Source organism: Lithobates pipiens, unplaced genomic scaffold (genome assembly GCF_037356315.1).
Source record: "Lithobates pipiens isolate NorthernLeopardFrog02 unplaced genomic scaffold, aLitPip1_a1.2 Scaffold_22, whole genome shotgun sequence".
In the NCBI taxonomy this organism is placed as follows: Eukaryota; Metazoa; Chordata; class Amphibia; order Anura; family Ranidae; genus Lithobates; species Lithobates pipiens.
In genome coordinates, this window is record NW_027507784.1 from 184784648 (window position 1) to 184803619 (window position 18972).

General features: G+C 42.0%; 1 protein-coding gene across 2 annotated transcripts in view; it reads left to right on the forward strand.

The window, feature by feature from the left end:
* Nucleotides 1-18972, forward strand: part of RFTN2 (raftlin family member 2) — a 133686-nt gene that overhangs the window by 109024 nt on the left and 5690 nt on the right. For both annotated transcript variants that reach the window (XM_077448720.1, XM_077448721.1), the window contains one exon: nucleotides 15949-16033. In XM_077448720.1, coding sequence (XP_077304846.1) covers nucleotides 15949-16033 — 85 coding nt within the window. The remainder of the gene's footprint in view (nucleotides 1-15948; nucleotides 16034-18972) is intronic.

Below are 18972 nucleotides of genomic sequence, written 5' to 3' on the forward strand. Positions count from 1 at the left end.
CAGCTCCCAAATTCAATAAGACTACTTTTTAATAGGTTGCTCAGACCCTGCGGACCAGAAGATCATCCATGAACGCTACATAGAAGAGGATATGAAAGAAGTCTGTTTTGTCTGCTCAGCAAAAGCTTTCTCTCCTGTGTTCCCTGCTCTAGCCAAAATCCTTGACATTTTACAGCCAGCGCTAGAGGTTGGCCTGGCATACAACTCCTTTTAAGGTACAGATCACTACCTTATCTTTTCACAGGCTGCAAAAGCCAGTGACCAGATGTTCTTCCATATGACCTTGAGGGAAATCCTGGTTCCCTCTGTGGGACTGATCTGAGAGCACCCTTTTTGCTCCAATAGGTTTCATTTCCATTGAATTACCTCATGGTAAAACTAGTTCTGACATCAACTACTTTAGACAGATATTGAAGATTGCAACACTTTCCTGCAAGAGCCCTTTTGGTGGCTTTTTCTTTTTCCTTTTTACTAAAGATAGGGATACCACATCTATCTCCAAAGTTACAATTCCAAGTGGTATCCAATTTCAGAGGGACTACTTCCCAGTTTTCCTGAAGTTTTCACATGCGAGGCACTGAGTGCACTCAAGACTTCAATTTCCTTACACATGGTCGAGTTACTAACAGTGTACTTGGTCAAAAGAGGAAAGTGTACAATCTTTTCATTTAGCCATCGGGCCCTCAAGAGTCATCCACTCTTGGGTTACCAGGGTGATTAGATTGGCATGTAGGAAACACGCTTTTCTGCTCTGAAACAATTGCAAGCCTATTTGACTAGAGGGATGGCAGTCTTTGGGGCAGTTATGCCAGGATTGCTTGGAAGATATAGGTAAGGGCTAGCTTGAAGTTCTGGTGTGGTCTTCATTTAACCTTACAAACTAAATATGCGAGCAGCGAGTTTGAAACAAGAGAGATCAATTTCTGGCTTGAGCAGCTTTTCTTTGATTGTCAGTATCTCTTTTCATTTGTTCTCTCCCACCCTATAATGGCTTTGGTATATCCCGTTATGAGGATGGGCCAGGAAAATGGAAAATTGTTATCACTTACTGTAATTTTCCTTTCCTGGTCCATCCTCACGTCAGCACAGTACTCCCTCCCTGGTGGCCTGTCGCAGGCTAGGTTTTCGAACATCTTAGTTTGGGGAGGGGCTGTCTTTTATATTCAGTTTGATCTAGCCAGTTTGGAACATGTGGTCATTGGGGGCTCCAAAGGAAGTGTTAACCCATTATGTGCTGACGTGAGGATGGGCCAGGAAAGGAAAATTACGGTAAGTGATAACAATTTTCCATTTTATTACTGGCACACAGAAAAGCTTCAACCTAAAGATAAAATGTTCCCCAACTTGTTTGAGACAGTGTGTCTTTGGTTGAGACAGTGTGTACTTCTGTCTCAGTCTGTTTCAACCATGAAACAGACTGAGATAGAAGTACAATCAAATCACACTTGTTTATTAATAAAAATAAAAAGGTAAATAGAAAAAAGCGTAGTCAAGCATAGCCAGAGTCCTGTAGCCAAATCGGGTAGTCAGCCAGTCCAAAGTTCATTAACCAGATCGGGTAATCAGTCAGGCCGGAAGTCAGGGATCCAAGGAGAGCAACCGCAAGCAGGATAAGAAGCCAGGTGGGATGTCAGCCAGCCAGTCTTGAAACAAACAGCAGGAGATGGTTCCCTGTGATGTGACCAACGCAAAGGCAAATGGAAAAGTGAGCAGGAAGGCTTTAAATAGGCAGATTAGACGAGCATCATCGGGAACAGCTGGTAACTCCGGAAAGAGAAGAGAGCTGGCAATTAGCCGACAGCTGAGCGGCCAGTAACTGTAATTAAGGGGTGCTCTGAAATAATCTATATGTGAAAGAATAATCAACCAATTTCAATATCAAAGTAGCATTGTTAGAAAATGCTTAGAACAATAATCTAATCGCCATATACAAAAAAAAATATTAAAGTATCAATAAATAAAATATGCTGAAAATTGGTGAACCACCAATCATAAGATAAAGTCCCAATAACGTGTCTCTACATAGATAAATTCTGCAGATCCAAGTGTAGAAACAAATGTTAATTGTGATATAGCAGCAAATCCGAAAGGCTTGCGACTCCCTCCACCAAACACGCAGCAATACACCAGTTGTGAAGATGGAAGTCCAAACTGCTTACCAGATTCATTTGACCACTTTAATTAAAAAGTAAGTCAAACAGCGCCTGTACAGGTAATGCCTGCTCATATGGATACTGATGGAAATGACAGTGGATGATATGTCCCCCTTCACAGACTCAGGCGGCAGATATGAAAAAATAATACAAAAGGATCCATAGCGTAATACTGACTTTAATAAAAAAATATATAAAAACAGACAGCCAAATGGCTCCTTACGTGGTTGTGTGCCTGACCCGACACTAGGGCTGCTCGCTTTGACCGAAAAACTCACTCTCCGACCAAACTAAAAAGTCCTTCCGCATTCGCTATTGGCGTGTGTTCCAGGCCTTCAGACCGACAAACCAGAGGGCCAGAAGTGGCGTCGAAAAGCGCGACCAGGTACCGCTCCAACGTACGTTTCGTTGTTAACGTCCTCAGGAAGCTGAGCGGCCAGCCCAGAGGAGGAAGGGCTAAGCCAGCCCTGACAGACAGTTTGTGCCACTTATTTCTAGGAACAACATGCAAAAATATGAAGGACAGTACGTGCTACTTTAAGTATTGCTGATATAAAATTCATAATTCCCCTGAATTATTAAAACATAAGTCTGATTAAATGTTGTAAATATTCACATCAATTTTCTAATCCTATGAAATGCAAATGCCCATACTACTCATTTCATCTGCAGATGACTGGGTAATTCAACGTGAACATAATTTTGCTTTTCACATGACTGAATAGCTAATGTGAGTATTCTCAAAATTAATTGAGCTGCATTTATTAACCTCTTTAGTAAATCAGCCTAGTTGTGTCTGCATTACCAAATTACAATATTATTTTGAGTAAAAAAAATACCTCTTGCTTTGCATGAAAAAAAATGCTGTTTTCCAGCTCCCATCCTAGGTCTCTTGGATCACATGGTCCCTGGCTACCAGTTATTGCAATGAGTCTATTTTTTTCAATCAGCAATGAGATAAGATCAAAATGTCTATCCACATGCACACGACAATTAAAAACTATAAGTAAAAACCATTTTAATACATTAAAACACATCAATAAGATTGTCCCTATGCTGATTTCTTTTAGCTATATTCTTAAACATTAAAAGGTTGATAGATCCCCTTTAACTACAGAAATATCTGCCACTATTTGCCTTACAGGAGTAGATGGCTTCAATATATCCCTGTGACAAGTTTTCTTTTAATTATACCGTCAGTATAAAAACGTATATATGTGCTGAATGCTGGTAATCCGATAAATTATAGTAGGAACCATAATGCCGTGTACATGCAACTGGACTTTCCGTCAGACTAGGTCTGACGGTCTTCCTGACTGACTTTTCAGCTTCCGAACAAACAGACTTGGCCACACACAAACAGACTAAGTCCTTTCGAAAGTCCATTCATTTTGAACATGATGAAAAAGGAAGTTCAATAGCCAGTAGCCAATAGCTTCCCTGGTGTTGTATTTGGTCCATCGGACCAGCATACAGACGAACAGTTTTCTTGATAGGAATTGAGTCTGTTGGACAGATTTGAACCATGTTCTATTTCTAGGTCCATCTGATTTTTTTAAATGAGATTGGCCCACACACGATCGCATTGTCCGACGGACTGATTCCATCGGACCTAGTCTGCTGGAAAGTCCGGTCGTGTGTACGTGGCATAAATCTAATCACCCAACTCAGCTCTACAGACATACAATAACCCAAAAATAATATTCATACAATGTGGAATGTGGAACCTTCAATTCAATATACCCAAAATATGTAACACAATATAACAATAAGAAAAACGCTGGGAACATACAATATGTGTTATATAAAATATGTACCACTGTGAAAGACCAAGTGACAAGGTGTATGACAAATAAAGATTAGTCCATCCTGCAACAGTTCTAGATAAACTCTTCTCAAGAAAGTTCAGTCTCTCCACCGTGAATAAAAAGTATCAAAAACATTGGCCTCTAATAAAGTTGGTTACCTAAGGGTAGAAAGAAGGTGCCATTATCCAAAATATGAAGCGAAATTGAGAAAGGGGTGACCAACAGGGGATCGTTCCCCTAAGGTGAAAGGACTATGGAATATCTCGGTATCAATTTAGACAGTATATACAGATGAATTTATAAAAATTCTAAATTTTATTTATACAAAACAGGATAAAAATAGGAAATCCCGATACATCATAACAGTTTGAGCAAAATTTATATCAGAACATTATAAAAATACAGGACACTATACATGCGTGTCACTAATACTAGGTATACTCCACCAGGGAGAACCAAGGTACAGTGGGTCCACTTCATCAGGAGATTAGTATCTGGAATTATTTAATAAGGTATACATAATCGCTATCAAAAATGTGATAAAATAATACACCATGCGATAATTGCAAATACATGGGGGGAAAAAAAGGTGAGCACTGCCACTTACCAAAAGAACCCACACACTTGAGGTCAAGGTACAACCAAATGTTCCCCTATGGTGAATGTGGGGGACTTATACATGTGGAATGATATGATAACTGAGGTAAGAAATAATAAATCCAAAGATTCCAATAAATATATGCTCATGAGTTAATATAGAGACAAAAAAGATGTGAGGGATGGGGGGGGGGGAGAGGTAAAAGGGGGGAGGGGGGAAGAGGGGTGGAGAGGAAAGGGGGAGGGGGGGTTGGAAAGAAAGGGAAGAGAGGGAAATGGGCAGGGGGGAAGGAAAGGGGGGAAAACAAAAGAAATCCCAATTACCTGATTGACCAACCTAGCTTATCCAACAGGTTAAACTTGCATCCAACGACGGCAAAAAGTGTAGAGCACTGGGCTGCCTTTTCATTGGGTACAACCTATATGCTAAAGATGTTTTTCACCTAAATGGAAGGGGGTCTGCTGTGCTGGGGGAAGGCTGGAGGAGTATTTAAACTAGTATTGTGGGGGGAGGGTGAATTTGATTGTAATGTGGCAGACAGGGGTCAGCCCCTATTGGTGGGTGGAATGGGGAAAGATAGGAGGAGGGCTATGGCAGATGATATGAAGATTCCATTGTTACAAACAACCACTGGAAATGTGACAATGAACTAAAGTGTTCACCAATGGCAGAAGCCTGCCAAGCAAAATAGGTGAGGTGGAAGCTCTGGTGCATGAGGAGAACTATGATTTAATTGCTATTGCTGAATCTTGGCCTCATTCTTCACATGACTGGGCTATTATTATTCATGGCTATGCTCTCTTTCGGAAAGACAGGGTAATATGGAGGGGTGGTGGTGTCTGTCTATGTAAGAAGTGATTTCAAAGTGAGCGTGAAAGAGGACCTAGTTGATGGAGAGTGTGATGAGTCTGAAGCATTTATGGGTGGAACTGTACATGGGTGTGCGTACTACAAAGGTTATCATTGAAGTTTGTTTAGACCCCCCCCAGTGTTAAAGAGGAGGTTGGATGTCTCCAACTTACAAGCTGACCTTAATACACAGTTTACCACTTAAAAAGAAAGTAAACCCTGGCAGTTTGTATTTGTAAGCCATACACATTTAAATTAGACAAAAACTGTTTTAAAATGTTGTTTCTTCTGGGTATTGGCCGCACCATCTTTACTACTGATCGATTTAAACTTTTGTTGACATCATTTCCGCCCTCACTTTGTTTTTCTTTCCAAGACTAAACCAAGCCTCTATCTTGATTGCCGTTACTACGGCAACCAAGCTAAGCCATCAAAGACAGCAAATCCCTTTCTGAGATTTGTACGTGAATATCCCCTAAGGAGGAGGCATTCATGAAAAAGGTCAGCCTGTGTACGAAAATCTTCCTCCCTAGCACAGTTCCTGCATAGCCACAGGTACTGTGCATAGGGGATGCTACATACTAGGGCTCTGGGATGTGCACTAGAGGTGTGCAACAGTGTGTTGCCAGCTGTGGGTTTAGGATACAAATCTGTACCAATCACCCTATCTGGATATTTGATGATCAGGAGATCAAAAAAAGGATCTGTATATCATCACATTTGAAGGTGAAATGTAAATTCATGCTGTTTGTATTCAATTGTTGGATGAATTCTTGCAGTAGTTGTGATGAGCCTGTCCATACAAGTAGCAGATCATCAATAAACCTGTACCATAATAGAACGTGTTTCAGACAGATTGTAAATTTATCCTCACAAAAATACCTGCCTCTCCCAACCCCCAGGATAGAGATTCGCTTATGACGGTGCACAGGAAGTTCCCATCGCTATGCCTCGGGTTTGTAAGAAATGTTGATCTCCAAATACAAAATAGTTTCTAGTTAGGATAAAGTATAACAATTGTAGAATAAAATTGTTGAGAGGCCAATTTGTATGATCCTGCTCTATCAGGAAGGATTTCCACATCTGTACTCCCTGCTTGTGGGGGATACTTGAGTATAGTGTCTTGATATCAATGGCCACAAGTAGGGAGCATGGAGGGATCTGAATCCCCTGGATGTGCTTAAAGAGGTCAGTAGTGTCTTGTGTATATATGAGGGTGAATCCAAAACATGGGGCATAAGGAAACTGTCTCATATTTACTGGCATTGTCAGTCAGAGATCGAATCCCAGAGATGATGGGTCTGCTGGGAAGTATGTTTTGGGCAAAAGTATAAAAGGTGGGGGGGAACAAGGAAATTTGATGACAAGATAGTTTAAAGTATCCCTGTCAATAAGGCCCTCCCAAAAGGCACCTGTACAGAGTTCTAGAAACTGCTTGATAAAGTCATATCAATGCTCCCGGGATTGGTCTGTACCAGGTGGAATTATTGAGTACATCAAAACACATAGATTGATATAAGGCATGGAAGATAAGGACTATATTACCGCCGGATGGTTTTATAATAACATCCGTCTGACTCTGCAGATGTCTCAGTGCTTGTATTTGATTGGTGGTCAAGTTAGATGGAATCTTCTGCCATTGCTGGTGTTTTATGTCCTTAATGGACTGATCTAAAAATGCCCAAATATCAGGGCAGGTCATCAAATCTGGAAAGTTGCGTGATTTAGGCTTGAATATTTTAGAAGTTGTGGGTTGAAGCTGTGGTTTGCTGTTGGGGACTAAGTTAGAGGGCGCAGTGCCCAGAGAGTCAACCGAGGTGGAGCCTGGGTCACTCTCAGTGGCTCCCTCCTCATATAGCAACATGAAGTCCCGAAGAATACGAAACTCTTCCATTGTAACGTGTTTTAGTCCGTTCTGACAGTTCTCATTCTAAATGAGCTTTTTGTCTGTCCTTGTCAAAGATGAACTTAAAAGTTAGTGTAGTGCTGACATTTTTGCCTACTAATGCAATGTTAATGTGAATGCAATGTAAACCTATGGACAATGTTATTCCTTAGTATTTGGCCCCATCTAGTGACCAAAACTGGAAATGGACTTGGATGATTTTCCTTTTCATAGTGTTGGAAAGCTAACAGGAAGTGACTGTTTACTTTTGATATTTGACCTTACCTACCCAGAAGGCCAGATGACCTACCCATGATCACCCTGTAGTGAACTGCATGCTGGGTAGGATATAAAAGGGCCTCATGCGGCCATCTTAGGGCTCTTGGGAACGCATGGCCTGCGTGTGAGGACTGCTGAGGAGGTCTCCGGAGAGCATGGCCTACAGCCACTGCGGAACATTTACAGACTTTGCCATCCCTCTGAGTGCAGAAGCAAGACACAGTGACCGGATCAGTTGAGGATCCAGAGACACCTCTTGAAGCATCAGAAGGACCCAGTTCAACTTGTGGAGTGGTGTGACGGAGCAAAGCTGTCACACTTTTCAGTATCCAGTGGGTGAGAGGGCTGTTGCCAACTGTTTATTACGCACTTGTACACACTTAGGTAGTCAACACAGGACTGATGGGACCTGTAGTCCTATAGAGAAGGTTTTGCTAAAGACTGAAGTTAAACAGGCCTCAAGCCTATTTTGCACAGTGTCCTTAACCCTGTGTTATTATCTAGCAACCTCAGGTGTTTCCACTACAGGAACAAGTACAACACTCATTTACAGTTATATTTGCCATCTAATTTTTGGATTATAAATTGTTGCAAACATCAAAGCTAGCAGAAGAAAGAAGATTGAGGACTGTATTCTGCATCACAAGGCCTGGTATTTTGACTAAAGTAGGGGGAGCTCCCTAGTGGTATATATACACTGCAATTGTCAATTTTTATATCACTTAAGCCCTTGGCACGTGCCTGGAACTGGGAGAGTTGTCCAGAGTCAAGCTTATGTACCCTGGGCACTAGTTCCATTTTAGAACACACCTTCAAGGTATATACAACTACAAGTTTATTTACACTTATTATTGTGGTTAATCACTGCACTGTTGCACTACGTTGGTGAGGCATTGTAGTTTCTGTGATTGTAGTACTTTATCATTATTACAGTAAAAATACGTTATTTTTGGCTAAGTGAACTGGTGTGGCGTGTTGTTCCTTGTTTTCAACAGCAGGTGGAGACGCAGGACATTCAGGTAATAACAAGGTATACTGTTATTATATTGTGTATTAGCTCTACACCAACGTTGCACCACAGCTGTGTCAAGGGGACTGAGCCAAGTCAGTGGGGATTCACTAGCAGAGTACAGAGTACAGAGCTACATTAGATTCCTTAAAAATGGATAAAGATCCTTTATGGTCTCAGTCACATGTAGTGAATCTAAGGGGCAAAATCCTAAGCCCAATTGCAACACTGATATCTCATCCGGAGATAATTCAGTAGATTGATAATATTTAGGTGTGTGAGATTATTGAAGTGTTCTTTTTTTGGGGGGGTCTGTAGTTGCCAGGTCTAAAAAATAAGTGTCAGTCTGTTGTGTTTTAGAAGCCATTAAGGAAGATCCCAATACTTTGGGAATTACGCTATGTAGTGTTGAACAAGAGGGAGAAATACCACCACCAGTAACTTGATTACCTGAGTGCAAGTGTTCACCCTGTGCATGTATTGATTTATGTGTTTTAGTAGATGCTTTTTTACCCTTTTTGGAGTCCGCCGGTGAAATGACGTGAGTTAGATGCTTGTGAGCCGGTGAATCGTGGACCTGTCTGTTTGTAAAGAGAAAAGGACAAAGATGAATCTGATTCATTATGATCTAGAATGAGACTATGGCAAGGGGCGGGGTTCACATGGGGGGCCCCCTTTTACCTAAATTTATACCCGACCATTTATACCCAACCATTCTACCTGACTATTTACAATTTTAGAGAATGCAAGTTTGTCCTTCACAAACTTGGACTGATTCTTGTCAATATCTTTATTTAACACCTCTAAAGTCCCATTCACACTATCAGTTTTTCTGCTGAGTTTTTCATTCAGATTTACCAAAACCATATAATATGAGGTCAAACCTTAAGAGTTTCAATTTGTATGCAATCAGGCAGGCCCTGGCACTACATGGTTTTGGTAAATCTTAAAGAAAAAAATCAGCAGAACATCTGATGGTGCGTATGGGGCTTTAGAGGTGTTTGTATTGGGAATTTAATTTCACCATCAAGTGATGTCATATCAACAGTATATTGGATGATGAGTGATTTTATCACCTCAATACTGCATTGGGTGAGGATTTTCTCCCATGATTTTTTAAATGCTGGGAGTGGATCTTTCTATGGTCGGAAATACCTGAACCCTCAAACCCAAGGGACAGATTTCCTCCTTCACATATTGTTTAAAGTATTCAATATGCAAGTGCAAATGTGATTTACTTCTGAGTAGATTAAACATTCGATCCAAAAATATTTTTAGTTCTTCACTTGATTTTTGGGTTGTCAAACAGGTCGCCTGAATGTTGGACATAAAGCTGTACCAAGAATATCCATCACTGAGGGTCTATAATATGCACAAATTAATTTAATTACAAGTGATTAAAGGGACAATTCAATTTAAGAAAGAGGCGCCAAAAGAGGAAAGTGGGATAGTGCTTTTTAAAAAAAAGGGGAAAGGACAGCATGGCCAAGGTCAAGATATCCAAATTCCCAAAACAAACACAAAACCACAAATAACAGGTGTGTTATCCACCCAAAAATATCAAAAACATTGGCACCTAATAAAGTGGGTAGAAAGAAGGTACCATCATCCAAAAAATTAAGTGAAATTGAGAAAGGGGACCGATCCCCTGTTGGCGAAAGGACTATGGACTATCTCGGTACCAATTTAGACAGTATATACAGACGAGTTTATAAAAAAATAAAAATTGTATTTATACAAAACCAGGAAATCCAGATAAATCATGAAGCCTCGTACACACGATCGGACTTTCCAACAACAAAACCGTGAAATTTTGTCCAAAGGGTGTTGGCTCAAACTTGTCTTGCATACATATGGTCACACAAATTTTGTACAACAATTACGAAAGTAGTGACATACTAGATGTACTACATGGTTTTTCAGCTCTTTAGTGCCACCCTTTGGGCTCCTTCTGCTATTTCGTAGAAGTGTGGTGAGTGTTGATTCATGCTTTTCTTTTCACATTTTTCATTTATCGCTTTTCATTTCGTGCTTTTCAGTTAGTTTCTGAACAGCCGTTTGTCAACCGCACATGTTGCTAAATCAGAGGAGATGACATGTATTTATTATTGGCCTTGGACTTATTGCTTTGACATTATTATTATTTTTTGGTTGAATAATGATTTGATTTGGTAAATTTTCTATATTTTTGGATGCATAGAATGCATTTCTTGGTTATTTTCTATTGGCAGATAGCATGTCTAAATTTTTATTAAATTTTTTTTGTAATGCACAATAAAAAAATCGTGAAGAATACCGTATATACTCGAGTATAGGCCGACCCGAGTATAAGCCGAGGCCCCCAATTTACCCCCAAAAAACTGGGAAACCTATTGACTCGTGTATAAGCCGAGGGTGAGATATGCCTGTCCATCCCTGTGTGTGTCCGTCCATCCCTGTGTGTCCGTCCATCCCTGTGTGTCCGTCCATCCCTGTGTGTGTGTCCATCCATCCCTGTGTGTGTGTGTGTGCGTCCATCCATCCATCCATCCCTGTGTGTGTGTGTGTGTGTGTCCATCCATCCATCCATCCCTGTGTGTGTGTGTGTGTGTGTCCATCCATCCATCCATCCCTGTGTGTGTGTGTGTGTCCATCCATCCATCCGTGTGTGTGTGTGTGTGTGTGTGTGTGTGTGTGTGTGTGTGTGTGTGTCCGTGCAGCCTTGTGTGTCCAGCCTACCTGTGTCCCGAGCCTCCGTCCGGTCCCGTCCCGAGCCTCCGTGTCGTCCCGTCCCGAGCCTCCGTGTCGTCCCGTCCCGAGCCTCCGTGTCGTCCCGTCCCGAGCCTCCGTGTCGTCCCATGCCAGGATCGCCGCTCTTCGTCGGCGCCCTGGCGGCCATTCCCCTGTTCAAAAGCCGCGCCTCCGCCTCCGCCTGTGATAGGCGGAACACTCAATTTCCCAGCAGTCTGTGTTCCGCCTATCACGGACATCGTCTCATCCTCGTCCGTAGTACGAGGATGAGCCGATGTCCGTGATAGGCGGAACACTGACTGCTGGGAAATTGAGTGTTCCGCCTATCACAGGCGGAGGCGGAGGCGCGGCTTTTGAAAGGTAGAATGGCCGCTGTCTGTCTGCTCGACACGCTGTTCGGGCAGTCAGACAGCGGTGACTCGAGTATAAGCCGAGGGGGGCACTTTCAGCCTCAAAAAAGAGGCTGAAAATCTCGGCTTATACTCGAGTATATACGGTAATACTTGGCTATGTGTTTTACTTCAGATGACCGTTTGGGAGTAGGCAATTACATTTAAAAAAATACAATGTAAAATTGAAAAGGGACATCAACATAGTAGCTTAGTTCTTAAAAACTATAGGATAATGGTGTTGTGGTAACTTGCACAAATAAAAAAAAAAAAAAAAAAAACATAATAATAATATTCTTGATATCACTAGAAAAAATAAGCCTTTGAAAATTTGTATGCAAAAACTCCATCAGTATCACCAGCAAAGCAGCTTCAATATTATCCCATTAAAGAAGAAGAGAATTGTGCGCTGCATTTGGAGATTTCATAATTTGCCACGTGACGAATGTTAATTCTCCATTGCAAACGCTATTTTACAAGACCGACCGCTTCTGCTTCTGAGCATGCATGTTTGTACTTTGGACTTTTGTGCGATGGACTTGTGTACGCTCAATCAGAAAGTTGGACAACACATAGCTCACATCCAACATTTCCTGTCAGAAAATCGGATCGTGTGTATGCGGCATAACAGTTTCGCAAAATGATATCAGATTATAAAAATATAGGACACAATACATGTCCTATTTAGGATGTGGGTTTAGCATGTTGTTTATACAATCACATATAGTGTCATTTTTTTTTTTTATGCTCCTTTTTAATTCCTGCATTCAGACCCTGCATTTTTTACCCTTGGCTTCCTCTGAAGGCCATAGATGTATCGCAAGGCTTTGCGCTTGTTGCAGAGGAGTGTGTGTGTGTGTATATATATATATATATATATAATCTCTCTCTCTCTCCCTCTCTCTCTGCGCCCCTCCCTCTCTCTCTGGCCCTTCTCTCTCTCTCTCTCTGCCCCTTCTCTCTCTCTCTCTCTCTCTCTCTCTCTCTCTCTTCCCCCCCCCCCCCCCCATTAGATGCAGATCGTTGGATAAGCAGGTTCATCAATTAGGAATTCCTTGTGTTTTTTTTCCCCCACCACCCCCCTCCCATTCCCCAATTTTCCTTCCTTTCCAACCCCCGCCCCTTTCCACTCCCCCCCCTTTTCCTCTTCCCTCTCCCTCCATTTCTTCCCCTCTCCCTTTCCCTTTTTCCCCCTCTCTCCCATCTTTATTCTCTCTGTACTGACTCCATGAGCCTATATTTATTGGAATCTTTGGATTTATTATTTCTTAACCACTTCAATACCAGGCACTTAAACACCTTCCTGCCCAGACCAATTTTGAGCTTTCATCGCTGTCGCACTTTGAATGACAATTGCGCGGTCATGCTACACTGTACCCAAATGAAATTTTTATCATTTTTTCCCACAAATAGAGCTTTCTTTTGGTGGTATTTGATCACCTCTGCGGTTTTTATTTTTTGCTAAACAAATACCGAAAATTTTGAAAAAAAAAATGTTTTTTTTTGTTTCAGTTTTAAAACTTTGCAAATAAGTAAGTTTTCTCCTTCACTGATGGGCACTGATGGGGTTACACTGATGGGCAATGATAAGGCGGCACTGATGGGCACCGATGAGGTGGCACCAATGAAGTGGCACTGATGAGGTGGCATTGATGGACACCGATATGTGGCACTGATAGGCGGCACTGATGGGTGGCACTGATGGGCGACATGGATGGGCACTGATAGGTGGCACAAATTGGCACTGATAGCTGGCACAGATTGGCATGGATGGGCATGGATAGATGGCACAGGTGGGCATGGGTTAGTCGGCACAGGTGGGCATGGGTAGGTGGCACAGGTGGGCATGGGTAGGCACTGATAGGCGGCACAGATGGGAACTGATAGGCGGCATTGTATTATAATATATTGTACTAATGGATGCCAATCAGTGCCAATCAATAATGCATGCCAATCAGTGATGCCTATTGTGGGCACTGATTGGCATCCATTATGGGCACTGATTGGCATCCATTGTGGCACTGACTGGAATCCCTGGTGGTCTAGGGTGGCATACCTTGTCCTTGGCATCCCTGGTGGTCTGGTGGCGTCCCTGGTGGTCCAGTGTGGGCATCCTCGGGGGGGCTGTGCTGATAATCGATCAGCACAGACCCCCCTGTCAGAGGAGCAGCCGATCGGCTCTCCTCTACTCGCGTCTGACAGACGCGAGTGAGGAAAAGCCGATCACCGGCTTTTCCTATTTACACTGTGATCAGCCGTGATTGGACACGGCTGATCACGTGGTAAAGAGTCTCCGTCGGAGACTCTTTACCGAGATCGTAGTTGCCAGGTGTCAGACTGACACCCCGCAACAACGATCGCCGCGATGCGCGCCCCCGGGGGCGCGCAGCGGCTCATAATCCTGATCACGTCATATGACGTCCGGTCAGGATTATGCAACCACTTTGCCGCCGTCAATTTGCTATAGGGCGGGCGGCAAGTGGTTAACTCAGTTATCGTATCCTTCCACATGTATAAGTCCCCCTCATTCGCCATAGGGGAGGTGGTACCTTGACCTCAGTTGTGTGTGGGTCTTTTTGGTAAGTGACAGTGCTCCTTTTTCCCCATGTATTTACAATAATCACATTGTGTATTATTTTATCACGTTTGAATTTGATTATGTTTAAATAATTTCAGATACTATTCTCCTGATGAAGTGGTACAGGTCCACGAAACATGTTTTGTGAGGAGCCACTATACCTTGGTTCTCCCTAATGGGGTTCACCTAGTATTAGTGACACACGTATTGTGTCCTTTATTTTTATAATGTTCTGATATCATTTTGATGATTTTGCTGAAACTGTTATGATGTATTGGATTTCCTATTTTTATCCTGTTTTGTGTAAATAAAAAAAATTTTTCATTTTCAAGAAACTCGTCTTAATATACTGTCTAAATTGGTACAGAGATAGTCCATAGCCCTTTCGCCTTAGGGGTGACCAACAGGGGATTGGTCCCCTTTCTCAATTTCACAGTGAATAAAAAGTACTTCAATGGTCAAACACATCTCCCCAGCAGACTAGGACCCACCAGACAACAATACCGCTCTTTTGACAAATTGGCATATAACACTTATATAGATTACTTTAATCTAATATGGCTTCCGGTTCTGACTCTCCTCTCCTGTGGAACACCCCATATGGTAAATAAGAAAGAAAAAGGGTCACCAATAGTGTAAAACCATTTTAACTAAAATGTGCTTTATTTGTATTAAACACCACAAGAAGATGAAACATTCCAGCATTACTAAAGTGACTCAACCTGCATGATGTATTATACCAGAAGGAACATTAAAACGCAGTCTCCGTCTCACCTGATATCTACGGTGCCACTTCCAATACATTACTTCTGGCACCACCTCTGATGTCACATCTGGTTGCCACTCAACCAGCACCCCAAAATTTCATCTGTTGCGACTTAACGTAGAGGTGCTGGTTGAGCGGCAACTGGATGCGATGTCAACGGTGGTGCCAAAAGTGACCTATTGGAAGTGATGCTGCTGACATCAGGTGAGACCAAAAAAGCTGTTTGATGTTCCTTCTGGTATAATATATCATGCAGGCTGAGTCACTTTAGTAATGCTGGAATGTTTTAGCTTCTTGTGTGTTTTTAATACAAATAGAGCACATTTTGAGAAGAGTTTATCTAGAACTGTGTCAGGATGGACTAATCTTTATTTGTCATACACGTTGTCACTTGGGCATTCACAGTGGTATGTAATTTATATAATGCATATTTTATGTTCTCATTACCTTTCATATTGTTATATTGTGTTTATATATTGCAGGAATCACACGTTCTGAGACACTTCCAATGTAGTGCATGGCTTCCATGTGTATTTATTTGCAAATAAATGCAACTACATACTTTCCAACTTTTTGAGAGGGGAATGAGGGACACTTATTATCAAAAGTATGTAGGCATAGGACACCCCCCCTACCATGCCCCTAAAAGGAGAAATAAACAACAATTAGTTAAATCCACAAGTGCTTCCTTTTTTTTTTTTTACCAATATTATTGCTTTACATTGGAATTTAAATTAGAATTTGGATGAAGTCTAGCACTGGAAAAAACGTTTTGAATGATGCATTTTTTATACAACTATATAGATCAGACCCAAATGAAAAGGAAATCAGGGACAGTTCCTCAAAATCAGGGACAGTTGGGAGCTATGCAACTAACATTAACATTATCTATTTATTGTTTTAGTGAAGGAAATCTGACTACAAAACAAATCATATTTCTTCAAAGATCAGCTATTCCACATGCACATTCAGCTGTTCAGTCACCTGAGGTAAGTTCTCACCCAAGTAGAGATTGTATTTTGTGACTGAATCCAGGACACATTTTCCTTGTTTCAAGTTTAAGCTTAACTTCAAGTTTTAAGAGAGCCACACACACTGCCCCCATGAAGCCTCATGCATCTATTTTTCAAAACCTCCCAATGTGCATATCTTAAATCCTGCAGTTGTTAGAACTGCCACTTGATTTAATGGGGGAGCTTTACTATAACTGGTGCACTGAATCTCATTCAGCTGTGCATAGTAACCAATCAGCTTCTATGTTTTATTGTCAAAGCTTAAATGAACAACCTGAAGTTAGAAGCGGATTGGTTACTATGCAGAGATGCACCAGATTCTGAGTGCTCCAGTTTTGGTAACTCCCCCCCCCCATGAATCATTCCTCTCCTCCTCTGGTGTTGGAGGTTAGCGATCTTTACTTATGGACAGAGCAGAGCCTGACATTTGATTAACATTCTTTGCTGTAGTCTGTAATGATACACCCCAAAGGAGGATGTCCATGATGGCCTGGGCCCACATGAAGTAGTTTTAATGATGCTGGGCATTATTCAGCCCAGAAGAGGACCAGCTCTGGTGTACACTACACAGGTGGCAAGTATTGCAGAAAAAGTGGTTTTTATTTTTTTTTGTTTTTTTATTTTTTTTTTAGTTACTTATTTTTTGTTTAACCACTTACAGACCGGACCATTTTGCTGGTCAAAGACCAGACCACTTTTTGCGATTCGGCACTGCGTCGCTTTAACTGACAATTGCGCGGTCGTGCGACGTGGCACCCAAACAAAATTGACGTCCTTTTTTTCCCACAAATAGAGCTTTCTTTTGGTGGTATTTGATCACCCCTGCGGTTTTTATTTTTTGCGCTATAAACAAAATAGAGCGTCAATTTTGAAAAAAACGCATTATTTTTTACTTTTTGTTATAATAAATATCCCCCAAAAATATATAAAAAAACATTTTTTTCCCTCAGTTTAAGCCGATACGTATTCTTCTACATATTTTTGGTAAAAAAAATCGCAATAAGCGATTATTGATTGGTTTGCGCAAAAGTTATAGTGTTTACAAAATAGGGATAGTTTTATAGCATTTTTATTAATAATTTTTTTTATTATTTTTTTTTTTACTAGTAATGGCGGCGATCAGCGATTTTTTATTGTGACTGCGACATTGTGGGGGACCCATCGGACATTTTTGACACATTTTTGGGACCATTGTCATTTATACAGTAATCACTGCTATATAAATGCAGTGATTCCTGTGTAAATGACACTGGCAGTGAAGGGGTTAACCAGTGAGTGGCAGTGTAGGGGTTAAGTGTTCCTAGGGGTGTGTTACTAACTGTGGGGGGGTTGGGCTTTCATTTAGTGAACACTGATCTCTGCTCCAATCACATGGAGCAGAGATCAGCGTCACTAGTTGCTAGGCAGAATGGAGAAATGCTGTTTACACAGCATTTCCTCCATTCAGCCGTCCCGTGAGACGATCACGAGGATGCCCGCGGCGATCGAGTCCGCGGGTCCCGCGACCAGACTCACGGGGGTCCCGACCAGCGCGGGAGCGCGCCGCCGGCGGCGCGCTCCCGATGGCAGGGCGGCATTGAAGATTGGACGTACCTGTACGCCAATACGCCTGCCCGTGCCATTCTGTCGACGTACATCGTCGTGCGCTGGTCGGGAACCGGTTAAAGTGGAACTTGTGAGGATATGTAACAAGCATTTTGCTATTGAGCAATGTAAGACTATTTGTCATGCAATTTCTCCTTTTGGCTACAATATAGAGATAGGGAGATGCTGACTTTTCTTTCCTGAACATGAGGAGACATTGAGGACCTTGGGGGGGGGGGGGAGTTTAAGGAAGTGTGAGGAGGCTGAGGTGGTTTGGAAGGTAGAGAGAGAGAGAGACAGAGACCACGCAACAACAGCCCCTGGTGTTGAGCCAGCCAGAAAAGAGCGAGGGGACATCACTGAGGGTCATGATTTAGAGTGACGAGAGAGTTATTGTGCTCAGCATCACCAGCCAGAGAGAGAGGGGAGCTATTACTGCAAGGGAGAGAGATCGGATCCCCATGCTGTGACCTGTGAGCCAGGGGACAGAGTGGCTGTGAGGATACCACCCCTATAGTGGCAGTAAGACAGTGTAGTTATTTATACGTTGTACTGTTTGTGATGGGCGCCAGGGGGAACTTGAAATCCCTTGGGGAGGTTGGGAAACTCTTGTTTCAGTTCCCCATGCACCTCCTATGTCTAAGTTACCCTGTGTCTCTAATAGGGACAGAGGATGACTGAGAAATCCAGTCTGATCTGTACTAATCAGACTCACTGTACAACCACACTGGAATGGTGTGTGTGTGTGTGTGTGTCTGTGTGTATATATATATATATATATATATATATATATATATATATATATACACACACACACACATAGATAGATATATACACAGTATCTTACAAAAGTGAGTACACCCCCTCACATTTTTGTAAATATTTTATTATATCTTTTCATGTGACAACACTAAAGAAATTACATTTTGCTACAATGTAAAGTAGTGGGTATACAGCTTGTATGACGGTGTAAATTTTCTGCCCCCTCAAAATAACTCCACACACAGCCATTAATGTCTAAACCGCTGGCAACAAAAGTGAGTACACCCATAAGTGAAAATGTCCAAATTGGGCCCAAAGTGTCAATATTTTGTGTGACCACCATTATTTTCCAGCACTGCCTTAACCCTCTTGGGCATGGAGTTCACCAGAACTTCACAGGTTGCCACTGGAGTCCTCTTCCACTCCTCCATGACAACATCACGGTGCTGGTGGATGTTAGAGACCTTACGCTCCTCCACCTTCCGTTTAAGGATGCCCCACAGATGCTCAATAGGATTTAGGTCTGAAGACATGCTTGGCCAACCCATCACCTTTACCCTCAGCTTCTT